The sequence below is a fragment of the Heloderma suspectum genome, chromosome 1 (genome assembly GCF_057233095.1).
Source record: "Heloderma suspectum isolate Gila_16-S chromosome 1, 16-S_ref, whole genome shotgun sequence".
Taxonomy (NCBI): Eukaryota; Metazoa; Chordata; class Lepidosauria; order Squamata; family Helodermatidae; genus Heloderma; species Heloderma suspectum.
In genome coordinates this window covers 54,561,769-54,578,791 of record NC_139458.1, presented here as the reverse complement: position 1 = coordinate 54,578,791, position 17,023 = coordinate 54,561,769, and the positions used below count along the sequence as shown (strand labels likewise).

General features: G+C 40.3%; 1 protein-coding gene across 4 annotated transcripts in view; it reads right to left on the bottom strand.

Moving 5' to 3' along the window:
- Positions 1 to 17,023, bottom strand: part of BAZ1A (bromodomain adjacent to zinc finger domain 1A) — a 108,758-nt gene that overhangs the window by 32,376 nt on the left and 59,359 nt on the right. For all 4 annotated transcript variants that reach the window (XM_084843825.1, XM_084843786.1, XM_084843796.1 and 1 more), the window contains 8 exons: positions 14,068 to 14,346; positions 10,736 to 10,879; positions 10,204 to 10,305; positions 9,201 to 9,288; positions 7,686 to 7,820; positions 7,083 to 7,182; positions 4,557 to 4,711; positions 394 to 489 (listed from right to left, as the gene is read on the bottom strand). In XM_084843825.1, coding sequence (XP_084699951.1) covers positions 394 to 489; positions 4,557 to 4,711; positions 7,083 to 7,182; positions 7,686 to 7,820; positions 9,201 to 9,288; positions 10,204 to 10,305; positions 10,736 to 10,879; positions 14,068 to 14,346 — 1,099 coding nt within the window. The remainder of the gene's footprint in view (positions 1 to 393; positions 490 to 4,556; positions 4,712 to 7,082; positions 7,183 to 7,685; positions 7,821 to 9,200; positions 9,289 to 10,203; positions 10,306 to 10,735; positions 10,880 to 14,067; positions 14,347 to 17,023) is intronic.

The window sequence follows — 17,023 nt, the reverse complement described above, 5'->3', positions numbered from 1 at the left end:
TATATTAATAATATAAATTATTAATGTTCTATTACATATAGAAAACGTTGACAGTGTACATGACATAATATCCCTAAGATGTGTTTTTCAAAAGGCACTACTGGGAACGTCTGTGATAACCATATGCTAGATTTACAACATATACATATTCTTCAGACAAATGTTTTGCAACCACATGTCTGTAAGGCATCAAAGGGGGACCTGGAGCATAGAAAGAACCATATTGTTAAATCTGTCACATGGAATAGACTGTCTTAATATGGTAACATGTATAACGACCATTTGATTTCCTGCTTTGCATCTCTATCATGCCAAATCCAAGGATAGTAATATGGCAAGGGTTCAAGAAACTGAACACATACATATGTACATACATCTCTCAATTTACATTACCTTGAGATCATCACATTCCATGTCTTCTCTACGCTTACTCCATTGTTTTAGATGTTCCAGATATTTCCTTTTTTCTTCACGTAGCTTTTCTCTTTCCTGCAGTTACACAGAAAATTACTACCAAAGTGGTTAAATCAAACTGTAGCCTTACCTTTACACTAGAGAAAGCTCTCAACAATTATGAAGGATAATATTCCTGTGGTCAAATTCCTAGACCCCAATAGCATGTCCGAAGTGGAGTGGGATAAAAGGACTCAATTTTATCGTCAGAGAGAGAATGAGGAGAAATCTGTCATTTCAGAGGTTTAAGCTTAGCACATCCTTTTGAGGTCTGTGTGCATGATAACCTCTGTGTCAGGGGCACTCTGGCGGCTTCTCCCAGTAGATTCCAATAGCCAACTCAAGACACAGACGAAAGGATTTCTTTTCAAAGCTTTAATCCTTTTACAACTTAATGACTCTTTCAGATGCTAATCACCAGCAACTAAAGCAAGGAACAGCAGGGTAGCCTAAGTTTCAAGTAGTCAGTTGATCCCTGTTTGAAAGAGAGTCACTTGAAGACCCAGAACTTATGGGCGAGGGAGAGATCCTCCCTCTTTCCCTTGGGTCCATGGGAGGCGGCCGTTGCTTGCGCGCCGAACGGGTGCTACGCCTCCTTTCCGCGCCCTCCATCGCTCGTTGCTCTTTGCGTCTGCGTCGAGCATCTAAGAAGCCCCCCTCCTGCATTCCCTCACTACCCGGGTCGCTATCTATCTCTGGAATGCTGGCAGGAGGAATCTCTGCCAGGTGCTGGACCTGTGAGGGATGAGCTGGCCCCTCTCCCACAGAGAGCTGTTCCTCCTCAGAATCTGAACTGCTCTGGGGCTCTCTGGGCTCAGTTTCCACCCTGACATTCTGCATCACTTCTGGTGCAATCTTTGTCTGAACTTAATCTATGAGATCCTGTTCTACCTCGCTCCTTATCATCTGTTAAAGATTGTAGTAAGTTCCAAACATCTGCCAGGAAAGTGTTTGATCAGAATACATTCAGTTATATGTTAATCAGAACTGCTCCCCTCCAATTGAAACTGAAATAGTCATTGTCAGTAGTACCTCTGACTGGCACATTTTAATGTCAGATTGGAACCTGAGAGTGAAGACATTCTCATTGCCTTCATTTTAATTATTAAGCTGAAAGTTAGGACAGAAGGTGGAGCTAGAAGTTATTGAACATTAGGAATCTATTACCCTAAAAGAAACCTTATTGCATGCTGCAAGATAAATACTGTAGTCTCTCTATCAACCCTCACATTTTGTTTCTTGAAGAGCGTTCCAGCTCCAGCATTTCATACTCCAGAGGCACAGACTAAAGGAAAGATATGTCTCTTTCACTAACCCCTATTGCCTCCCCAACAGGTCCATCAGTCAGCTGGAACTCTGTTTCTCTGGTTTTTCCTAAAATTTCCCTGGGTTTTCCTATCCTTTTATTTATTTATTTTAAATATTTCTTGGCCGCCTTTCAGAGCAGAAGCCCTCCCAAGGTGGCTTACAACAATAAAATACATAAAAACAATTAATATATTAAAAGTGATAAAAATGTAAAAACAATAAAAACAATAAAAGCCAACAATAAACAATTAAAACCAACAATAAAACCAACAATGATGTTAACAGCAGCAACAGTAGCAGTCATATCAGTAGAAGTCCAAGGTGAAATAATATGTTTTCAAGGCCTTCTTAAATGATTGCAATGAGGGAGCATGGGAGACCTCCGATGGCAGCTTATTCCAAAGATGTGGGGCCACTTCAGATAAGGCCCTCTCACATGTGTTCAACCCACCTGACTGCTCTCACAATTGGGCAAATGAGAAGGGCCTCTCTTTCTGATCTTAAAGTGTGGGCAGGCTGATATGGGTGTAGATGGTCCTTCAAGTAACTTGGTCCCAAACCGCTTAGGGCTTTAAAGGTCAAAAACAGTACTTTGAATTGGGCTCAGAAACGCACCAGTAACCAGTGCAGCTGGCACAGTACAGACATTATATGATCGAATCGGCTCACCCCCACCAATACTCAGGCAGCCGCATTTTGCACAAGCAGGAGTTTTTGAACCGTCTTCAAAGGCAGCCCCACATATAGCACATTACAGTAGTCCAGCCTGGACATGACTAGTGCATGGATAACTGAGGCAAGGTCCATCCTCTCCAGATAGGGCCACAGTTGGCGTACCAGCCTAAGCTGGTAAAAAGCACTCCTGGACACCTTAGTCACCTGGGCTTCCCCAGTTTGCTCAGAGTCCAGGAGGTCTCCCAAACTGTGCACTTGGTCTTTCAGGGGGAGTGCAACCCCATCTAAGACCAGTTGTAAACCTCCATCCAAAGTAGTTGGTTTCCCAACCCACAGTACCTCCATCTTGTCTGGATTAAGTTTGAGCTTGTTCACCCTCATCCATCCCAAAACAGCCTCCAGACACTGGTTCAAGAGTTCCACAGCCTCCCTGGGATGTGCAGATGGAAACGAGAGGTAGAGCTGAGTATCATCAGCATACTGATGACATTTCAGCCCAAACCTCCTGATGGCTTCCCCCAGCGGTTTCATGTAGATGTTAAAAAGCGTGGGGGACAAGATAGAACCTTGCAGCACCCCACAGGCTAATGGCCATGGGGTGGAACCAAAGTCCCCCAGCACCACCTTCTGAGATCGCTTCTCCAGAAAGGACAAGAACCACTTTAAAACTGTGCCTCCCAAGCCCAGTCCAGATAAACAATCCAGAAGGATGCCATGGTCGCTGGTATCAAAAGCCGCTGAGAGGTCCAGAAGAATCAACAGGGTAGCACTCCCCCCATCCATTTCCCAGCGTAAGTCATCAACCAGGGCGACCAAGGCTGTTTCCGTCCCATAACCAGGCCTGAAATCTTTTACCACGTTTTTGTTCATTCCGGGAAGATTTGAGTAATCCAAGCCTCCCCACCAGAGTGCCTGCATTCTCAAATAACAAGAGAGGTTATTTTTAAACAGTCATTCTTTTTGTTTTCTTCTAGTTATTTGAAAACATGGTAGCAAAAAGGAGTGATACATCTTTTGGCTATTTGAAAATGATTCTGAAGGGAGCATCCCTCTTCTTGGTAATCTGAGAATGAAGGCTTTCCCCAAAATCTAATTGCATACATGCTCAGTGAATCTGAACTCTTGAGAAAACTGCTACCATGTAATTTCTTCCCTGCATTTCCTTCCTTATTGTGACGTATCCTTCCATCTACACCCATGAACACCTCTTCCATCACCTTCAAGCCTCTCTCCTTCTAGCTTCAATCAGTGACTTTATTGCACCCCAAAACCCGCTTTTTACTCTACTGCCCATGTTGCCCTAGAACTCACTCATTTGCAGCAACACTACCACCTTAAAATCCCCCAAATGGAATATAACTGTGCTCATCTTCTTTCCTTTCTCCTTCCCATATTTAGATACATTCATTAGGAAACTTACAGCATATGTTACACTTTTGTTAGCCATCATTTTCCCTATACTTGTGTGGGACTGCCAACATCTATGGTGTTTTTGAGCTTTTGTTAACTTGGTAAATGGTGACTTTTCACTTAACACCTTGAAATAAATGGCTGAATTTTTCTGATGCTTGAATTTTTAGCAGGCAGCGTATTATTCTTTCAGAGTCCTTGTCTCTGGCTTCCTGATTCCTCCAATACCAGGTAATCCAGGTTCAAGTTGTATAAACTGAGTTAAAAGATTCCTTACATCAGTTCATGATACATGTCAGTGGCCACATGCATGTTAGCCAGTGCAAGTGTTAACATTCCTATTTCAATCAGTATGAAAGAACAGCTTGTATTTGGCTAGGCAGGGGTGATGCCACAACACAACATTGCTTATACTGAAATGACAATTTTATCCTACACTAGCCAGGGAGTTTGAGACAGTGATGCAACATTCCAAATAGGAAGCCATTTATCTGAAATACTTATGTATCTGCAACCTAACATTGCTACTAGTACACACCTGACGAGACACATCACTGCTGCCTGTCTATCTCTGCTTGTCTCTCCCCCACTCCCCTACACCAAGATTCAAGTTCTGGCTAGTGGGAACCTCTAAATGCAGCTACATAATATGACTATCATTGCCATTTCAAATCCATAACTATCAAGATCTAGGATGGGGAGTACCTGACCTTTTCTTTTTCTATTTTGAGTCGCTCCCTCTCTTCTTTCTTCTTTAGCCTTTCTTCTTCCACAATCTTCTTTAGTTCTTCCTTTCTTTTTTCCTTATCTTCTCTCTCTCTCTTTTTGGATTCTACAGCACTTGCCTTCTCCCTTTTTAATTTTTCTTTTTCAAAAGGTATACAGGATAACTAGTTATATTATTTTTATTTTTAAAAAGAAATTACTTATAGAGACCACACACCAATATAAAGTTTTCAAAGGAAGACAAATGGCTGAATATATTTAACTTTTTCATGCAACTCAAATCTGGTATAAAACGTTAATGCAACTCAAAACAAATTATGAAACATTTTTTGAAATTATTTACATCGAGAACAAGCACAATTATGAGGTTTACAATTCACCACTTGTCTAATTTCTGGAGCGAGCAAAAATTACTCCCAGGTAACTGGGCAAGTTCCCATCCTTTCTTTTGATCTTAAAGAGTTAACAGAAATTTAAAAGCAACCCCATCTAAAGCCTGCAGAATTCAGCTGTGTACTAAACAGATTTACGTTCTGAAGGCTGTGTAAAACAAAATTACTGCCATAAGGACTTCATTGTAGAAACAGTACTACTGGTGGCTTTCTGTGCTGGCTCGAATCTTGTGCCCTGGAAATATGAGGAGGATAAGAAGAGTGATGCTGTGAGAAAAGAACTAGGGGCAGGAAGCTACTATTTTTGTTTATATTTGTCACCTCATAACATGCATTCTCTAGGCAACATGCAACAATTACATTTAAAAACAAAATAAAAACAATACAGTAATACAAACCAAATTCAGCTCTAAAATCCAGCACCCCTGGATTACAATCACCAACCACAGTGAGCAACCTGATCACTTAAAGAGAACTAAAACAACTTTATAAAAGCTAAAACCAATCAGTCACCATCAGTACAGAGACTAGTAATATTCTCTGGCCTCTGAACTGTTATTTACTATACTGCTTATAGCCTAAATGAATGAATTGCAATGCTTTGGGGCCAATCCAAAGCTCCAGGTACACTTTGATACACAGTAGGCACCCACACCAGCTGACATTCCTCTTGACTTCACTCTTGGAAGCAACTCGGCATGCAGTAGGAAAATACACATAGAGGTGCCTCTGAGGTCAAAAGTAACCTGAACTCTGAGCTTGTGATTTGTCAATTAATAAAAATTAAGCAAGACTGACAAACAAGTGCAACCTGGGATGCTTCCAGATGGAGGGTTCTAGCACTCCCAATTGGAAGGCATTGTGGCATTGTGAAACCATTCCATCTGCTTTTGCCTTAATAGATTTTATGCGGTAAGAAAAAAGACGGAAGAAGCAGAAGGAAACCACGGGAGGGTTATGAGTGGAAGATGACATCATATGGACACCCCCCCAACATAAGTAAGCTTCGATGAATGCGGCTGGACAATGGTGTGATAAAAACCTCATCTGAAATCACCCCATGCCACCTGTGACTGCTTCCAGGGAACAGTCCCAAACACACACGCTATGGCAACTGTCTAATAATTACTAGAAAGCAAGACCCAATGAAATCAGAGAGATTCATTTCCAAGTTTAAACAGTTCTAATCTTTTAAAAATTAAGATAAGGTATATCCCATCTTACCACTAAAAATATAGCAACACACAAATAACAATAATTGAAGTACAATAAAACAATAATAAAATCAAGAACATTAAGGAAGCAATCCTATGGCTCCTAAACAGAGTATGGGGGGCACAGGAGCATTTGCATTCCTGGATTCAAGGTTGGAGACATCGCTCCGACCATGGATCCAGGAATCCGTGCTCCCCACCCCCTCCCCGTTGCAGTGGGTGTGGAGAAAACCACGTCGGCTGTTCTTCAAGGTTGCAAAGGTGGGCGGAGAGGGGATTGCGGAAGCTGCAATACAGTATATCCCCAGGTCTCTCCAGCTTCCTTCCCTCCTGCTCCACAGAGCCCCAGCTAGACAGGTGAAAAAGCCCATCTACTGAAAATGGAGAGCGGGAGGAGTGGGGAGACAAAGTTTGCCTCCACCATTTCTCCTGCTTTGCACAGGGTGCCCATAAGCCTCTGAGATCCGAGGCTTACGGGCATTGCCATAGGATTGCACCCTAAAACAGCAAAGCAGCAGCTAGTTAAAACATCAATCTTGGCATAAAATTATAGGCTAGGGCAGGAAAAGCTTGCCTAAAGAAAGCAATCTTAAACAGCTGACAGAAGATAAAACCATGAAGGGGCCAAATGAGCCTCTTGTGGAAGAGAGTTCCACAACTGAGGCACCGCCTCAGAAAAGGCCCTCTTTTGATATTGGACCATAATAGTTTCTCTCTTGGAAGAATATAACACACTAAACACTGTTTCTAGAGGATAGTTGTGTTAGCCTGTTGCAGCAAAAACAAAGGATTTTGTTAGTCTTTAAGGTGCCACAAGACTCTGTTCTTTTTAAGCAGAAGCCAGCCCGAGATATATGCTTTTATATTTAGGGCAAGATCCTTCATCGTCCAAAGTTGAACTTACCCATGGTCATTTCTTCTTTTTCTTTTTGGAGTCTTGCCCTTTCTTTTGAAGCACTGCTTCCATTTCTAGGACTAAATTGTTCTTCTGCAACCCTGTCCTCCTGGGGACAAAAGCACAACCTCATGAAAGAGAAATAATTGAAAATCTGCATCTTTCAACAGCTTTGTAAGTAAAAAAAATGTTCTAGTTGTAATGTACAGTGAAACATATTTCAAGTTAGCAGGAATATGGCAAATTAAGAAAATTGAAGGTGCTTATTTTGTGGCAATAGCAAGCTTTGAATACTTTCCTTCGTCATTCCAAATATGAGCACCAGTTTTGTCCAGCAACTCTACAGCTACCTTGAATCTGGGAGTCCTGGTTTCAAGTCCCACCACTGCCCATGGACTTCCAGGGCTTTGGTAAATTTCTCTCTCTCCTGTATCATATTCCCAACTTAAAATGGGAACAATGGTGACTTACCTCAGAGAATTATAATGAAGGTGATCACAAAGGGAGCAAGGCACTTTACACATTTTAATGCTATACAAATTAGGTTAGTAGTGTAGGATGTAATCCACAACTGTAATTTGTTAGAAAGCAGAGAAGCATTGCATTACTTACATGACCATCAGATGCCATATTTGGAGGCCTTCTTCGTCGCCTGTTTGAAGGACTGAAGACAAAAGTAGGTGGATCATCAGGAAAGAGGTAGGAAAAATTCTGTTCTGCTATCTTGTATTTTGCAATTGATATTGCCTTGGAAAAGAAACGTGAAAAAATAACTTGTTGTGAATTATGCCAGGTCTTACATGTACACACTGGCTAATAAGCTACTGTTTTAGCAGAACAAAAAAAGAAGCAACTATTCTGTTCCCATTATTTCTTAGTCCTTGCCACAGGAATGAGATATATCTCTACTAAATGGAACCACTCTTGAGTAAGCACCATTGAAATAAAGGGCTTGCAAGTCTATTTAGGACTGGAACATTATCTTCTAGAAGGGCACATAGGCAACATTACAGTGAAAAGGTACACATCTTATTCCAATTTATACTAGAACATAATAGCACTGTACAATAATTGGACAGCAAATTTGGGCTAATAAATAAGCACCAGATAACAACACACAAAGATTTCCGGAAGAGATGTTAGTCTGTTGCAGCAAAAACACTTAGTTGAAACAGGATAGCTGAGACATTCGGGCTTGGGTGCTTTCTCCTGTCCTCTCCTCACTTACTCCAGTTCCCTCCTTGACTTGAGTTTTCAGGCAAACCATCTTTTGTTGTTAGACTGTCAATTTAAATGGATAAAATAGAAAGGAGGAGGAGCACTATGTAAGCTGCCTTGGGTTCCTTGCAAGAGGAAAAAAGGAGATATATAAATGTAATAAATAAATAAATAAATAAAGAAAGAAAGAAAGAAAGAAAGAAAGAAAAAACGATGTAACAGCAAACTATGAGTTTGCCTGAAACCTGAAATAAGGGAAGGGATTGGAGCATACAAGGAAGAGAACATGCAAGCCTGATGACAGCTAAACCATGGTTTGGCATTATATGTGAACTGGCTCTTACTCTTGTAATTTATTTAAAAGATTTATATATACAATTCTTCAATGTGAAGATTTTAAAAACAGTAAAATAACAAAAAACAAATAAATAATTAATGACAGCATCTAACACCAAAATAGCTGAAGATATAACTATAACTAAACTGGTCATCATGATAAAACACCATAGTGCACAACATTCGCTGCCCATAATATAATGTGATCAAAGCTCTGTTATATCAGTCAACATAAATAGATTGATCCAGACCCCAGTTATATTCATTGTACTGAATCGGAAAGGACAAATCAAGTGTTGAAGGCAGGATATTTTCCTAGCTAGCTAACAAAAGATGAGATTTTAAATAAAAATTTCATAAGGGCAAGGACATTACACTTACATTATTCATCATATACAAAATAATAGAAGTAAAAAACCTGAGATCTGCCAGGAGTAGTAGAAAGGCAAGAGAAGTCACAAGTCAAAACACTGAAATGTACGTGTCATAGCCAGTTTCAGACAAATTCATTAACATCAGATCAACTAAGTTTTTATTCTCCACCTTAGTTTCAACTTTAATTACTTTGATTACCTTAATTTTAACAATGCCATCATGTGATTCACAGTGTTGCTTCAAAAAAAGCTTAAGTCTGTCACGAGAAAAAAGATGTTTCCTCCGGCTATGATAAGGTGAAAACAAAAAAGAACACATATAATTATGAAAGATCTTACCATTACCAATCAAATTGGCACACTAAAATTACACAGTTTAATTTTTAGTTTTCCAAAGAAATTCAAATTTAGTAGTCTTCTAAGCATTTTTAATAATACCAAATCACCCATGAAATTTAGATTAATAACCGGTCTGCGGTTATTATCACAGAGAAACGTAGCTGTTCAAAATACATGAGTTTTACAACAAGCTGATGACTCTATATTTCAACTGAAGTCATTCTGTGTACTCAGAATCAGGCTACCATGAGTGTTGCTTTCTTATGTTAGTTTTTCATTAAAATGGGGGGAGGGGGTTGGGGGGTCACAATTTAGGGAATTTCTACAAGTGTGTTTCAAAAGCTCCCATTATCAGAGAACAAATGAGCAGTACATGTATTAGGTGAACTGTAGTTACTAATATGCTCAGTATCATTATTTTAAAGTTCCATATCAAAATGTTTAACAATATCAAAATCCCGTCTCCATTGTTGTTGTTCAGTCGTGTCCGACTCTTTATGACCCCATGGACCATAGCACGCCAGGCCTTCCTGTCCTGTGCTCTCTCCATACCTCAAACTTAATATAGCTATCTCTAGGGAAATAGATTGCCTAACTCCAGCAAAACACTCATGGTTCATGGAAGATTTTGATATAGCGCAGGATCCTGCTGGCAGAAGGGAGATACAAGGCATGTTTTGGTGATTCCTACCTCCCTCTGCAGCCCCCTCCCCCTTCCAGAAGGTCCCCCAACCCTCCAGAGCAAGTTTTCAGAGGGTACAATGGGGAATCTACAAATATTGCCTCCCTGTATCTGCCAGCAGAATCTAGATCCAACCCCACATGTGTACAGAGGCAGTAAGACCATAACCTGTGATTCTTACCATATCTGAGATGCTTTCACTGTAACAGATTCATACAGTTGTTTCTTTATAGGCTTCACTTTGTATTTGAACAAAGACGGATCAATTATGGCTTTTTCCTTCCTAAAAATAAATATCAATTATTATTTTCTTCCTCAAAGCAAAAATGTCTGAGCGCTGTTTGGTATCTAAGTGGAATTAAATACTTGAGGCAACAAGTGGAAAGTACAAAGCACAATCTCACTCACATAAAATTAAAATCTGAGCGTTTAGAAAGCAATTTGAAAACCAAATGGTTGCTGTGGATATCAGCAGGAAAAAAAAATAATTATATGTATTTCCACACAAACACAGCACACCCAGGCATATTGCTGACATGCTCCAGGATATGCAAATGAAAGCATGTGATGCAGGTTTTTGAAACATTGCAGTTCTCTTACTCCATAGGTAAAAATGGCTATATAGATTTGTATGAAGAGGTTTTGCAGCCATTATAAATTTGTTTTTGTTGGCTTTTAAAACTGCATCCATACTTTCACAATACAGTATTTACCCATTTTGTGCAGAACTGGTATCCAAGTCTGAATCGTCACTATCACTAATGACAATGGTGACTCCATCTGCACTGTTGACATGGCCATTAGCCATTCCATTGTGATGTAAGGGTGCTTTAACTTCCAAAATCCTACAGTGCAATCTGAAACAAAGAAAATGTAAAACCAATTTATATTTTTATAATGCAGAAATGTAATAGACTATATTTCTTGAAGTAGTTTGCAACCAAGTATTATTTTATCTTAAGCAAAAAACACAAAAAAGTGGGAAGAGTGTTTCAGCAGCAATGACAAATACACATAGTGTGCTCATTCATCCCTCAATATCCTTCCTATCCATTTAAATTCAACTTTATCTACCAAAGACTGGGTTTGGACGATGGCATAGCGACCATGGCTTTTCCCCCCACCCCAGTGACTGCCATTTGCATAACCCCCTGCGATGCAGCATGGGTTTGCATGTCGTTTGAACCCAGTGTGCAGCACAGGAGGGGTGGCTTTGTGCCCACCCTACAACCCATGACTTGCAGTAGGGATTGTAGGGTGGGTATGAAGCCACCCCCACTGCTCACTAGTTCGGACGACATGCCAACCCACACTGTATTGCAGGAGTTTATGCAAATGGCAGTCACTGGGGCGGGGAGAGAAGCCATGATGGCTTCTTCTCACTACACAATCTCCAGAAAAACCCCTTACTTTCATCGCTTACACATACACACGGTTCCATAGTAATGTGTTATGAGATGGATCCCAAGAACTCTAAGAGGAAGAAAAATAGACACTAGTGCTATTTTGCAAATGCTTGCACATGTACATTTGTGCAGTGCTGTAATAGGTAGGTGCTACAGCTATTCTTGTGCTTTTGCAAACTCTTGCAAAACTGGAAGTCTTTAGATTTATTTTCACTTTTCTCATGCAACGCTCCAGTGCATGTCATAGCCTTTTCCAAGTGGAAGACACTATCTGTATACAGAAGGGCACCTCTGAATCCAATCCACTGCAAGGGGAGGGGCAATTTCCACATATAAGCCTGAATGAATATACATATGCAGTAATACATTAACCTCATTGTCAATGTCTTATTATGGCAGTCAGGCTTTTAAGTGATTATTTGAAACGTTATCCTTATCTGTTTTGGCTACTGGTACTAAATCATAAACCTCTATTTTGTTACATAGAAACTAGGCATTAAAAACATTTGTCATAAGAATGAGGAAAAATTAAAGGATTTTATGTTGCTTAAGTATCTACCCTAGCAAAAGATCATCCCTTATTATAGTTGATGACCCAAATAAACAAGCATAACCTGATCGTTATGTATCTAATCTAGCCTTAATGATGGCCCGCTTTATTTCTCGACACATTTTAAGGTTCCATTTGGTGTGTGTGCATCCATATCACCTATACCTACATACACACAAACACACATGAAAATACATGGTTGAGAACAAAGCTGTTCAGTTCTAAAGAATATGATGCAATAATTCCTCATCATTAATATTGCACTTGCAAACACATTACCATTGAAAGTATAGGACAGGCCTTGTCAATTGCATAACACACTTGAATTTGTTTGGCATATTAAGGGTCACTGTATTGAAAGAGCTGCATTCATTAGTTCTGTTTAGTTTAATGAATGCATCTAACTGAACAGAATGGGTGCTGGGGGCGGGGAATGTGGCTAGTAATGGCTTTGCTTGTGACCATCTTATCTCCTATCCCCTGCAGCCACTTAAATACCTATGAACAGTAGCATGGGATTCTTTTAAATCAACCTTGCATTCTGAGCTGGCCAATTGCTGCCTGTATAGTCAAAGTCAATCAAGTATGGGTGGATGGACAGCCTAGTACATACAGCCTTCCCCAACCTGGTGCCATCCAGATGTTTTAGACTACAACTCCCAGCAGTCCTGGGACTGCTGGGAGCTACCTTTGGCCATGCTGGCTGGGGATGATAGGAACTGAAGTCCAAAACATATGGAGAGTACCAGGCTGGAGGTGTCTGGTCTGGTCTACTAGTATGGCTAAAGTCTGGTGGCTCCAGGAATAGGGAATGGATAAGTAGGCCAACAAATGTAGGAAAGCACAGGAGTCTGATTAGGCCTCTGCCAGTGATATGGAGGGGTCATAATGAAGTGTTGGTTGGCTTATAAGTAGTATGGAGCTATTTCTTTTACATTTAGAAAGGTAAAGTGTTTTATTTTTAGAGCTATGATGTATTTCTTCAACTTACGCTGGCCCTTGGCAATTTTAGGGAATCAACTGGCTAAGAGAGTTCAAAAGGATTCATATCATGCTCCAATAATTAGTTTTTACCACGAATGAAGAATCAGTTCTGTGTTAGCTAGAGACTCAGAAAGCACTGAGGACTGGGCAAAATTAAGTTTAGCCAAATGAATGGGGTTCTAAACTTCCTGCAGTACTACCCTCAGTTAATACCAACGTTGTACAGATATAGCTGCACAGCTTTATTTCAAATTCACATAAAGATGGATTTAGAATCTCTAATTTTCCTAATGACATACATAATAGGGGTTTTAATACGCTGTTAAGAGGGCGGACTTTTAAACACTAGAGTTTAAACCAAGTGAACATGTTCCATATTATCTCAGCAGATTATCAAAAATAGCTTTGTATGTCAAACAGACTTCATATATTTAATTAAATGTGCAGCCACATTTTTTAAGAGTATCTAAAAATATTTAATTGCTTTAACAATATGCCAAATTAGGAGAAGTATGAAAAAAAGATGAGCTGGAGTGGCCTTGTCTCTTGTCTTTTTCATGGAAACATTAAGATATACTTTCTTCTGGATAAAAAAAAAGCTTAAGACATGGCTTTTTATTTCTTAAAAAAAGATGACCAAGAAGGACATAATTCAAGTTTATAAAATTATGAACACTGAGGAATGTGAAGGGAGATATTTTCTCACTCTCTCTATACACTACAACTCTAGCTCATCCAAAATAAAATCAGCACTGAGGCCATTGTTTTTCAAATGATAAAAACACAGAAACATAACACTATTTCTATCACGCTGACAGTATTCCGTTTATTCAGATTTATAACCCACCCATTTTACACAGACAGAATAATGCTTTGTATCTCAGCAAACTGGTGAATCTGCCAGTCAAAATGTTCCAGATAAAGAAATGAGGAACTGGATCAAAGAATATGACTCTAGTTACTAATACAATAAAAGATTCCAGCACATGTGACCAACCAGGGTCACCTAAAATTATGCGGTTTACAAATTGGCCCTCGATTTGTTTTCTTTTTAAAAGAGCCATAAATATAGCTATTAAAACTAGCCCATATCAAAGATGCTTACCTTTCACCGTTATTCCTAAGTACTTCAACAATTTCACCAACAAAATAACGGTCCTTGACATAAGCAAAGATGTCATCACAAGCTTCATGAAGTCGTGAGCGTTGAGTGAGTGTAACTAAGTATAGGACTGGAACTATAAGCGACTCTGGAAAATTTTGGAGATTTTGTCTGGCTTTCTTTTCTGACTCCAGTGCTTCTTGATAGGTGAGTCCAGGTTTACCTGTGACAGCACAACTCCACACAAGGCTATTACACAGAATGGTTCGTTCAAAGAAGTCACTGCAAGAAAGAAAGTTAAAATAAATAAACGGGACTCTACATGTCTGCTACTATTCACCTAGGGTGAGATCAAGCCAAAATTAAGCAGTTTTAAGTCCTGCTGGTTTCAATGCTTAATTTTTTTCCACTGTCATAACAAGACGTGCTGGATCAGGCCAATAGTCCTTCTAGTCCAGCATTCTGTTCACACAGTGGCCAACCAGCTGCCCATGGGAAACCCACAAGCAGGACACAAGCACAACAGCACCCTCCCACCCATGTTCCCCACCAACTGGTATACATAGGTATACTGCCTCTGATCCTGAAGGTAGCATATTGCCATCAGGACTAGTAGACACTGCTTTAAGCTCCATGAATTTGTCCAATCCCTTTTTGAAGTCATCCAAAGTTGTGTCCATTTAAAGCCATCCAAAGTGGTGGCCATCACTACATCTTTTGGAAGTGAATTCCATAGTTCAACTATGCACTGTGTGAGGAAGTTCTTCCTTTTATCTGTCCTGAATCTCCCATCAATGAGTTTCATGTGATGATCCCAGGTTCTAGTATTATGAGGGAGAGAAATGTCTCCCTCTCCACACCATGCATAATTTTGTACACCTCTATAACGTCTCCATTTACTCTCCTTTTTTCTAAGCTAAATAATCCCAGATGTTGTAACCTTTCCTCATAGGGGAGTTGCTTTAGCCCCTTGATCAATTTAGTTGCCCTTTTCTGCACTTTTCCCAACTCTACAATATCCTTTTTTAGGTGCGGTGACTAGAACTGTACACAGTATCCTAAGTCTGGTCATACCATAGATTTGTATAATGGGAGTATGTTATTGGCAGTTTTATTTTCAATTCCTTTCCTAATTATGTCTAACATGGAGTTTGCCTTTTTCACAGCAGCCACATACTGGGTTGACATTTTCATTGAGCTGTCCACCATAACCCCAAGGTCTCTTTCTGGATCAGTCACCACTAGTCAGATCCCATCAGCTTATACTTGAAGTTTGGATGTTTTGCCCCAACGTACATCACTTTACACTTGCTTACATTGAACTGCATTTGCCATTGTGATGCACGTTCTCCCAGTTTGGAGAGATCCTTTTGGAACTCCTCACAATCCTGTTTTGTTGTAACCACCCTAAATAATTTAGTGTCACCAGCCAGCTTGGCCACTTCACTTCTTACTCCTAGTTCCAGATCATTTATGAATAAGTTGAAAAGCATTGGTCCCAATACAGATCCAAGTGGTACCCCATTGTTTACGTGCCTCCACTTGGGAGTATTTACCATTTATTCCTGCTCTCTGCTTTTTGTTCTTTAACCAGTTACTGATCCATAAGAGCGCCTCTCTTATTCCATGACTGCTAGGTCTGCTCAGGAGTCTTTGGTGAGGGACTTTGTCAAAAGCCGTTTGGAAGTCCAAGTAACCAATGTCTACCAGATCACCCGTCTTGTTGTTCAGTCATTAAGTCGTGTCAGACTCTTTGTGACCCCATGGACCATAGCACGCCAGGCCTTCCTGTATCTACATGTTTATTAATACTCTCAAAGTACTCTAAAAGGTTAATGAGACAGGGCTTGCCTTTGCAGAAGCCATGTTGATTCTTTTTAAGCACAGCTTGTCCTTCTGTACGCTTACTAATTTTGTCTTTAATTATGCTTTCAACTAATTTACCCGGAACAGGCAGCTAACTGGCCTGCAATTTCCCAGATCCTCCCTGGATCGCTTTTTAAAAATTGGTGTTATATTGGCCATTCTCCAGTCCTCTGGTACAGAGGCTGACCTTAGGGACATGTTACATATTTTTGTTAGAAGATCAGCATTTTTGTATTTGAGTTCTTTAAGAACTTTAAGGTGGACATCATCTGGGCCTGGTCACCTACTCGATTTAAAAGCTTGCTGTTATTTATTACTTGTATAACTTGCCATTTCTCCCCCATTGCAAACTTATGCTTCACAACAATGCTGTGAAGTAAGCTAGGTTGAGAGATGGTGGTCGGGTTTGCACAATCAGTAGGGGGAACTAACAGTATGGGTTATTTTCCCCACCCACCGTTTGCTTAATTACCCATATGTGTTGCTGTGTTGTCCAAATCCAGTGCCCAGTGGGGCAGAGGTGGCTTCTAACCCACCCCACAACCCATGGTTTGTAGTAGGGGTTGAGGGGTGGGTTAGAAGCCACCCCTGCCGCCCTGCACACCAGCTTCAGACGATGCAGGTAATTAAGGAAATGTTGGGCATGGGAGAGGCACGCACAGGGGCAATAACCCATACTGCGTAGTTGCCCCCCGCTGATCATGCAATCGCAACCACTAACTGGAGATTTACACAAAAGGAGAGAATAGTCTCAGGATGCTATAAACGATTTTATTGATGGTCTTCCCACTACGAAACTGACACTCCGACCACACTGCCTCTCATAACCAGGTCATACCCATAGTTGCTTTGTTTATTTTGAAATAGACAAAGAAACTATACTTGGATACAGCTTTCGTTATACCAAGTCTATTTGTCCATCTAGCCCAGAATTTTCTGCTGTGACTGGCAGTGGCTCACCACTGTCTCAGGCAGAGGTCTTTCCCACTGCCTGGTACCTGAACCTTTTAACTGGAGATGTCAAGGATTGAACCTAGAACTTTCTTCATGCAAACCACTCAGTTTTACCACTGAGCTGTGGTCCATGCCCAGT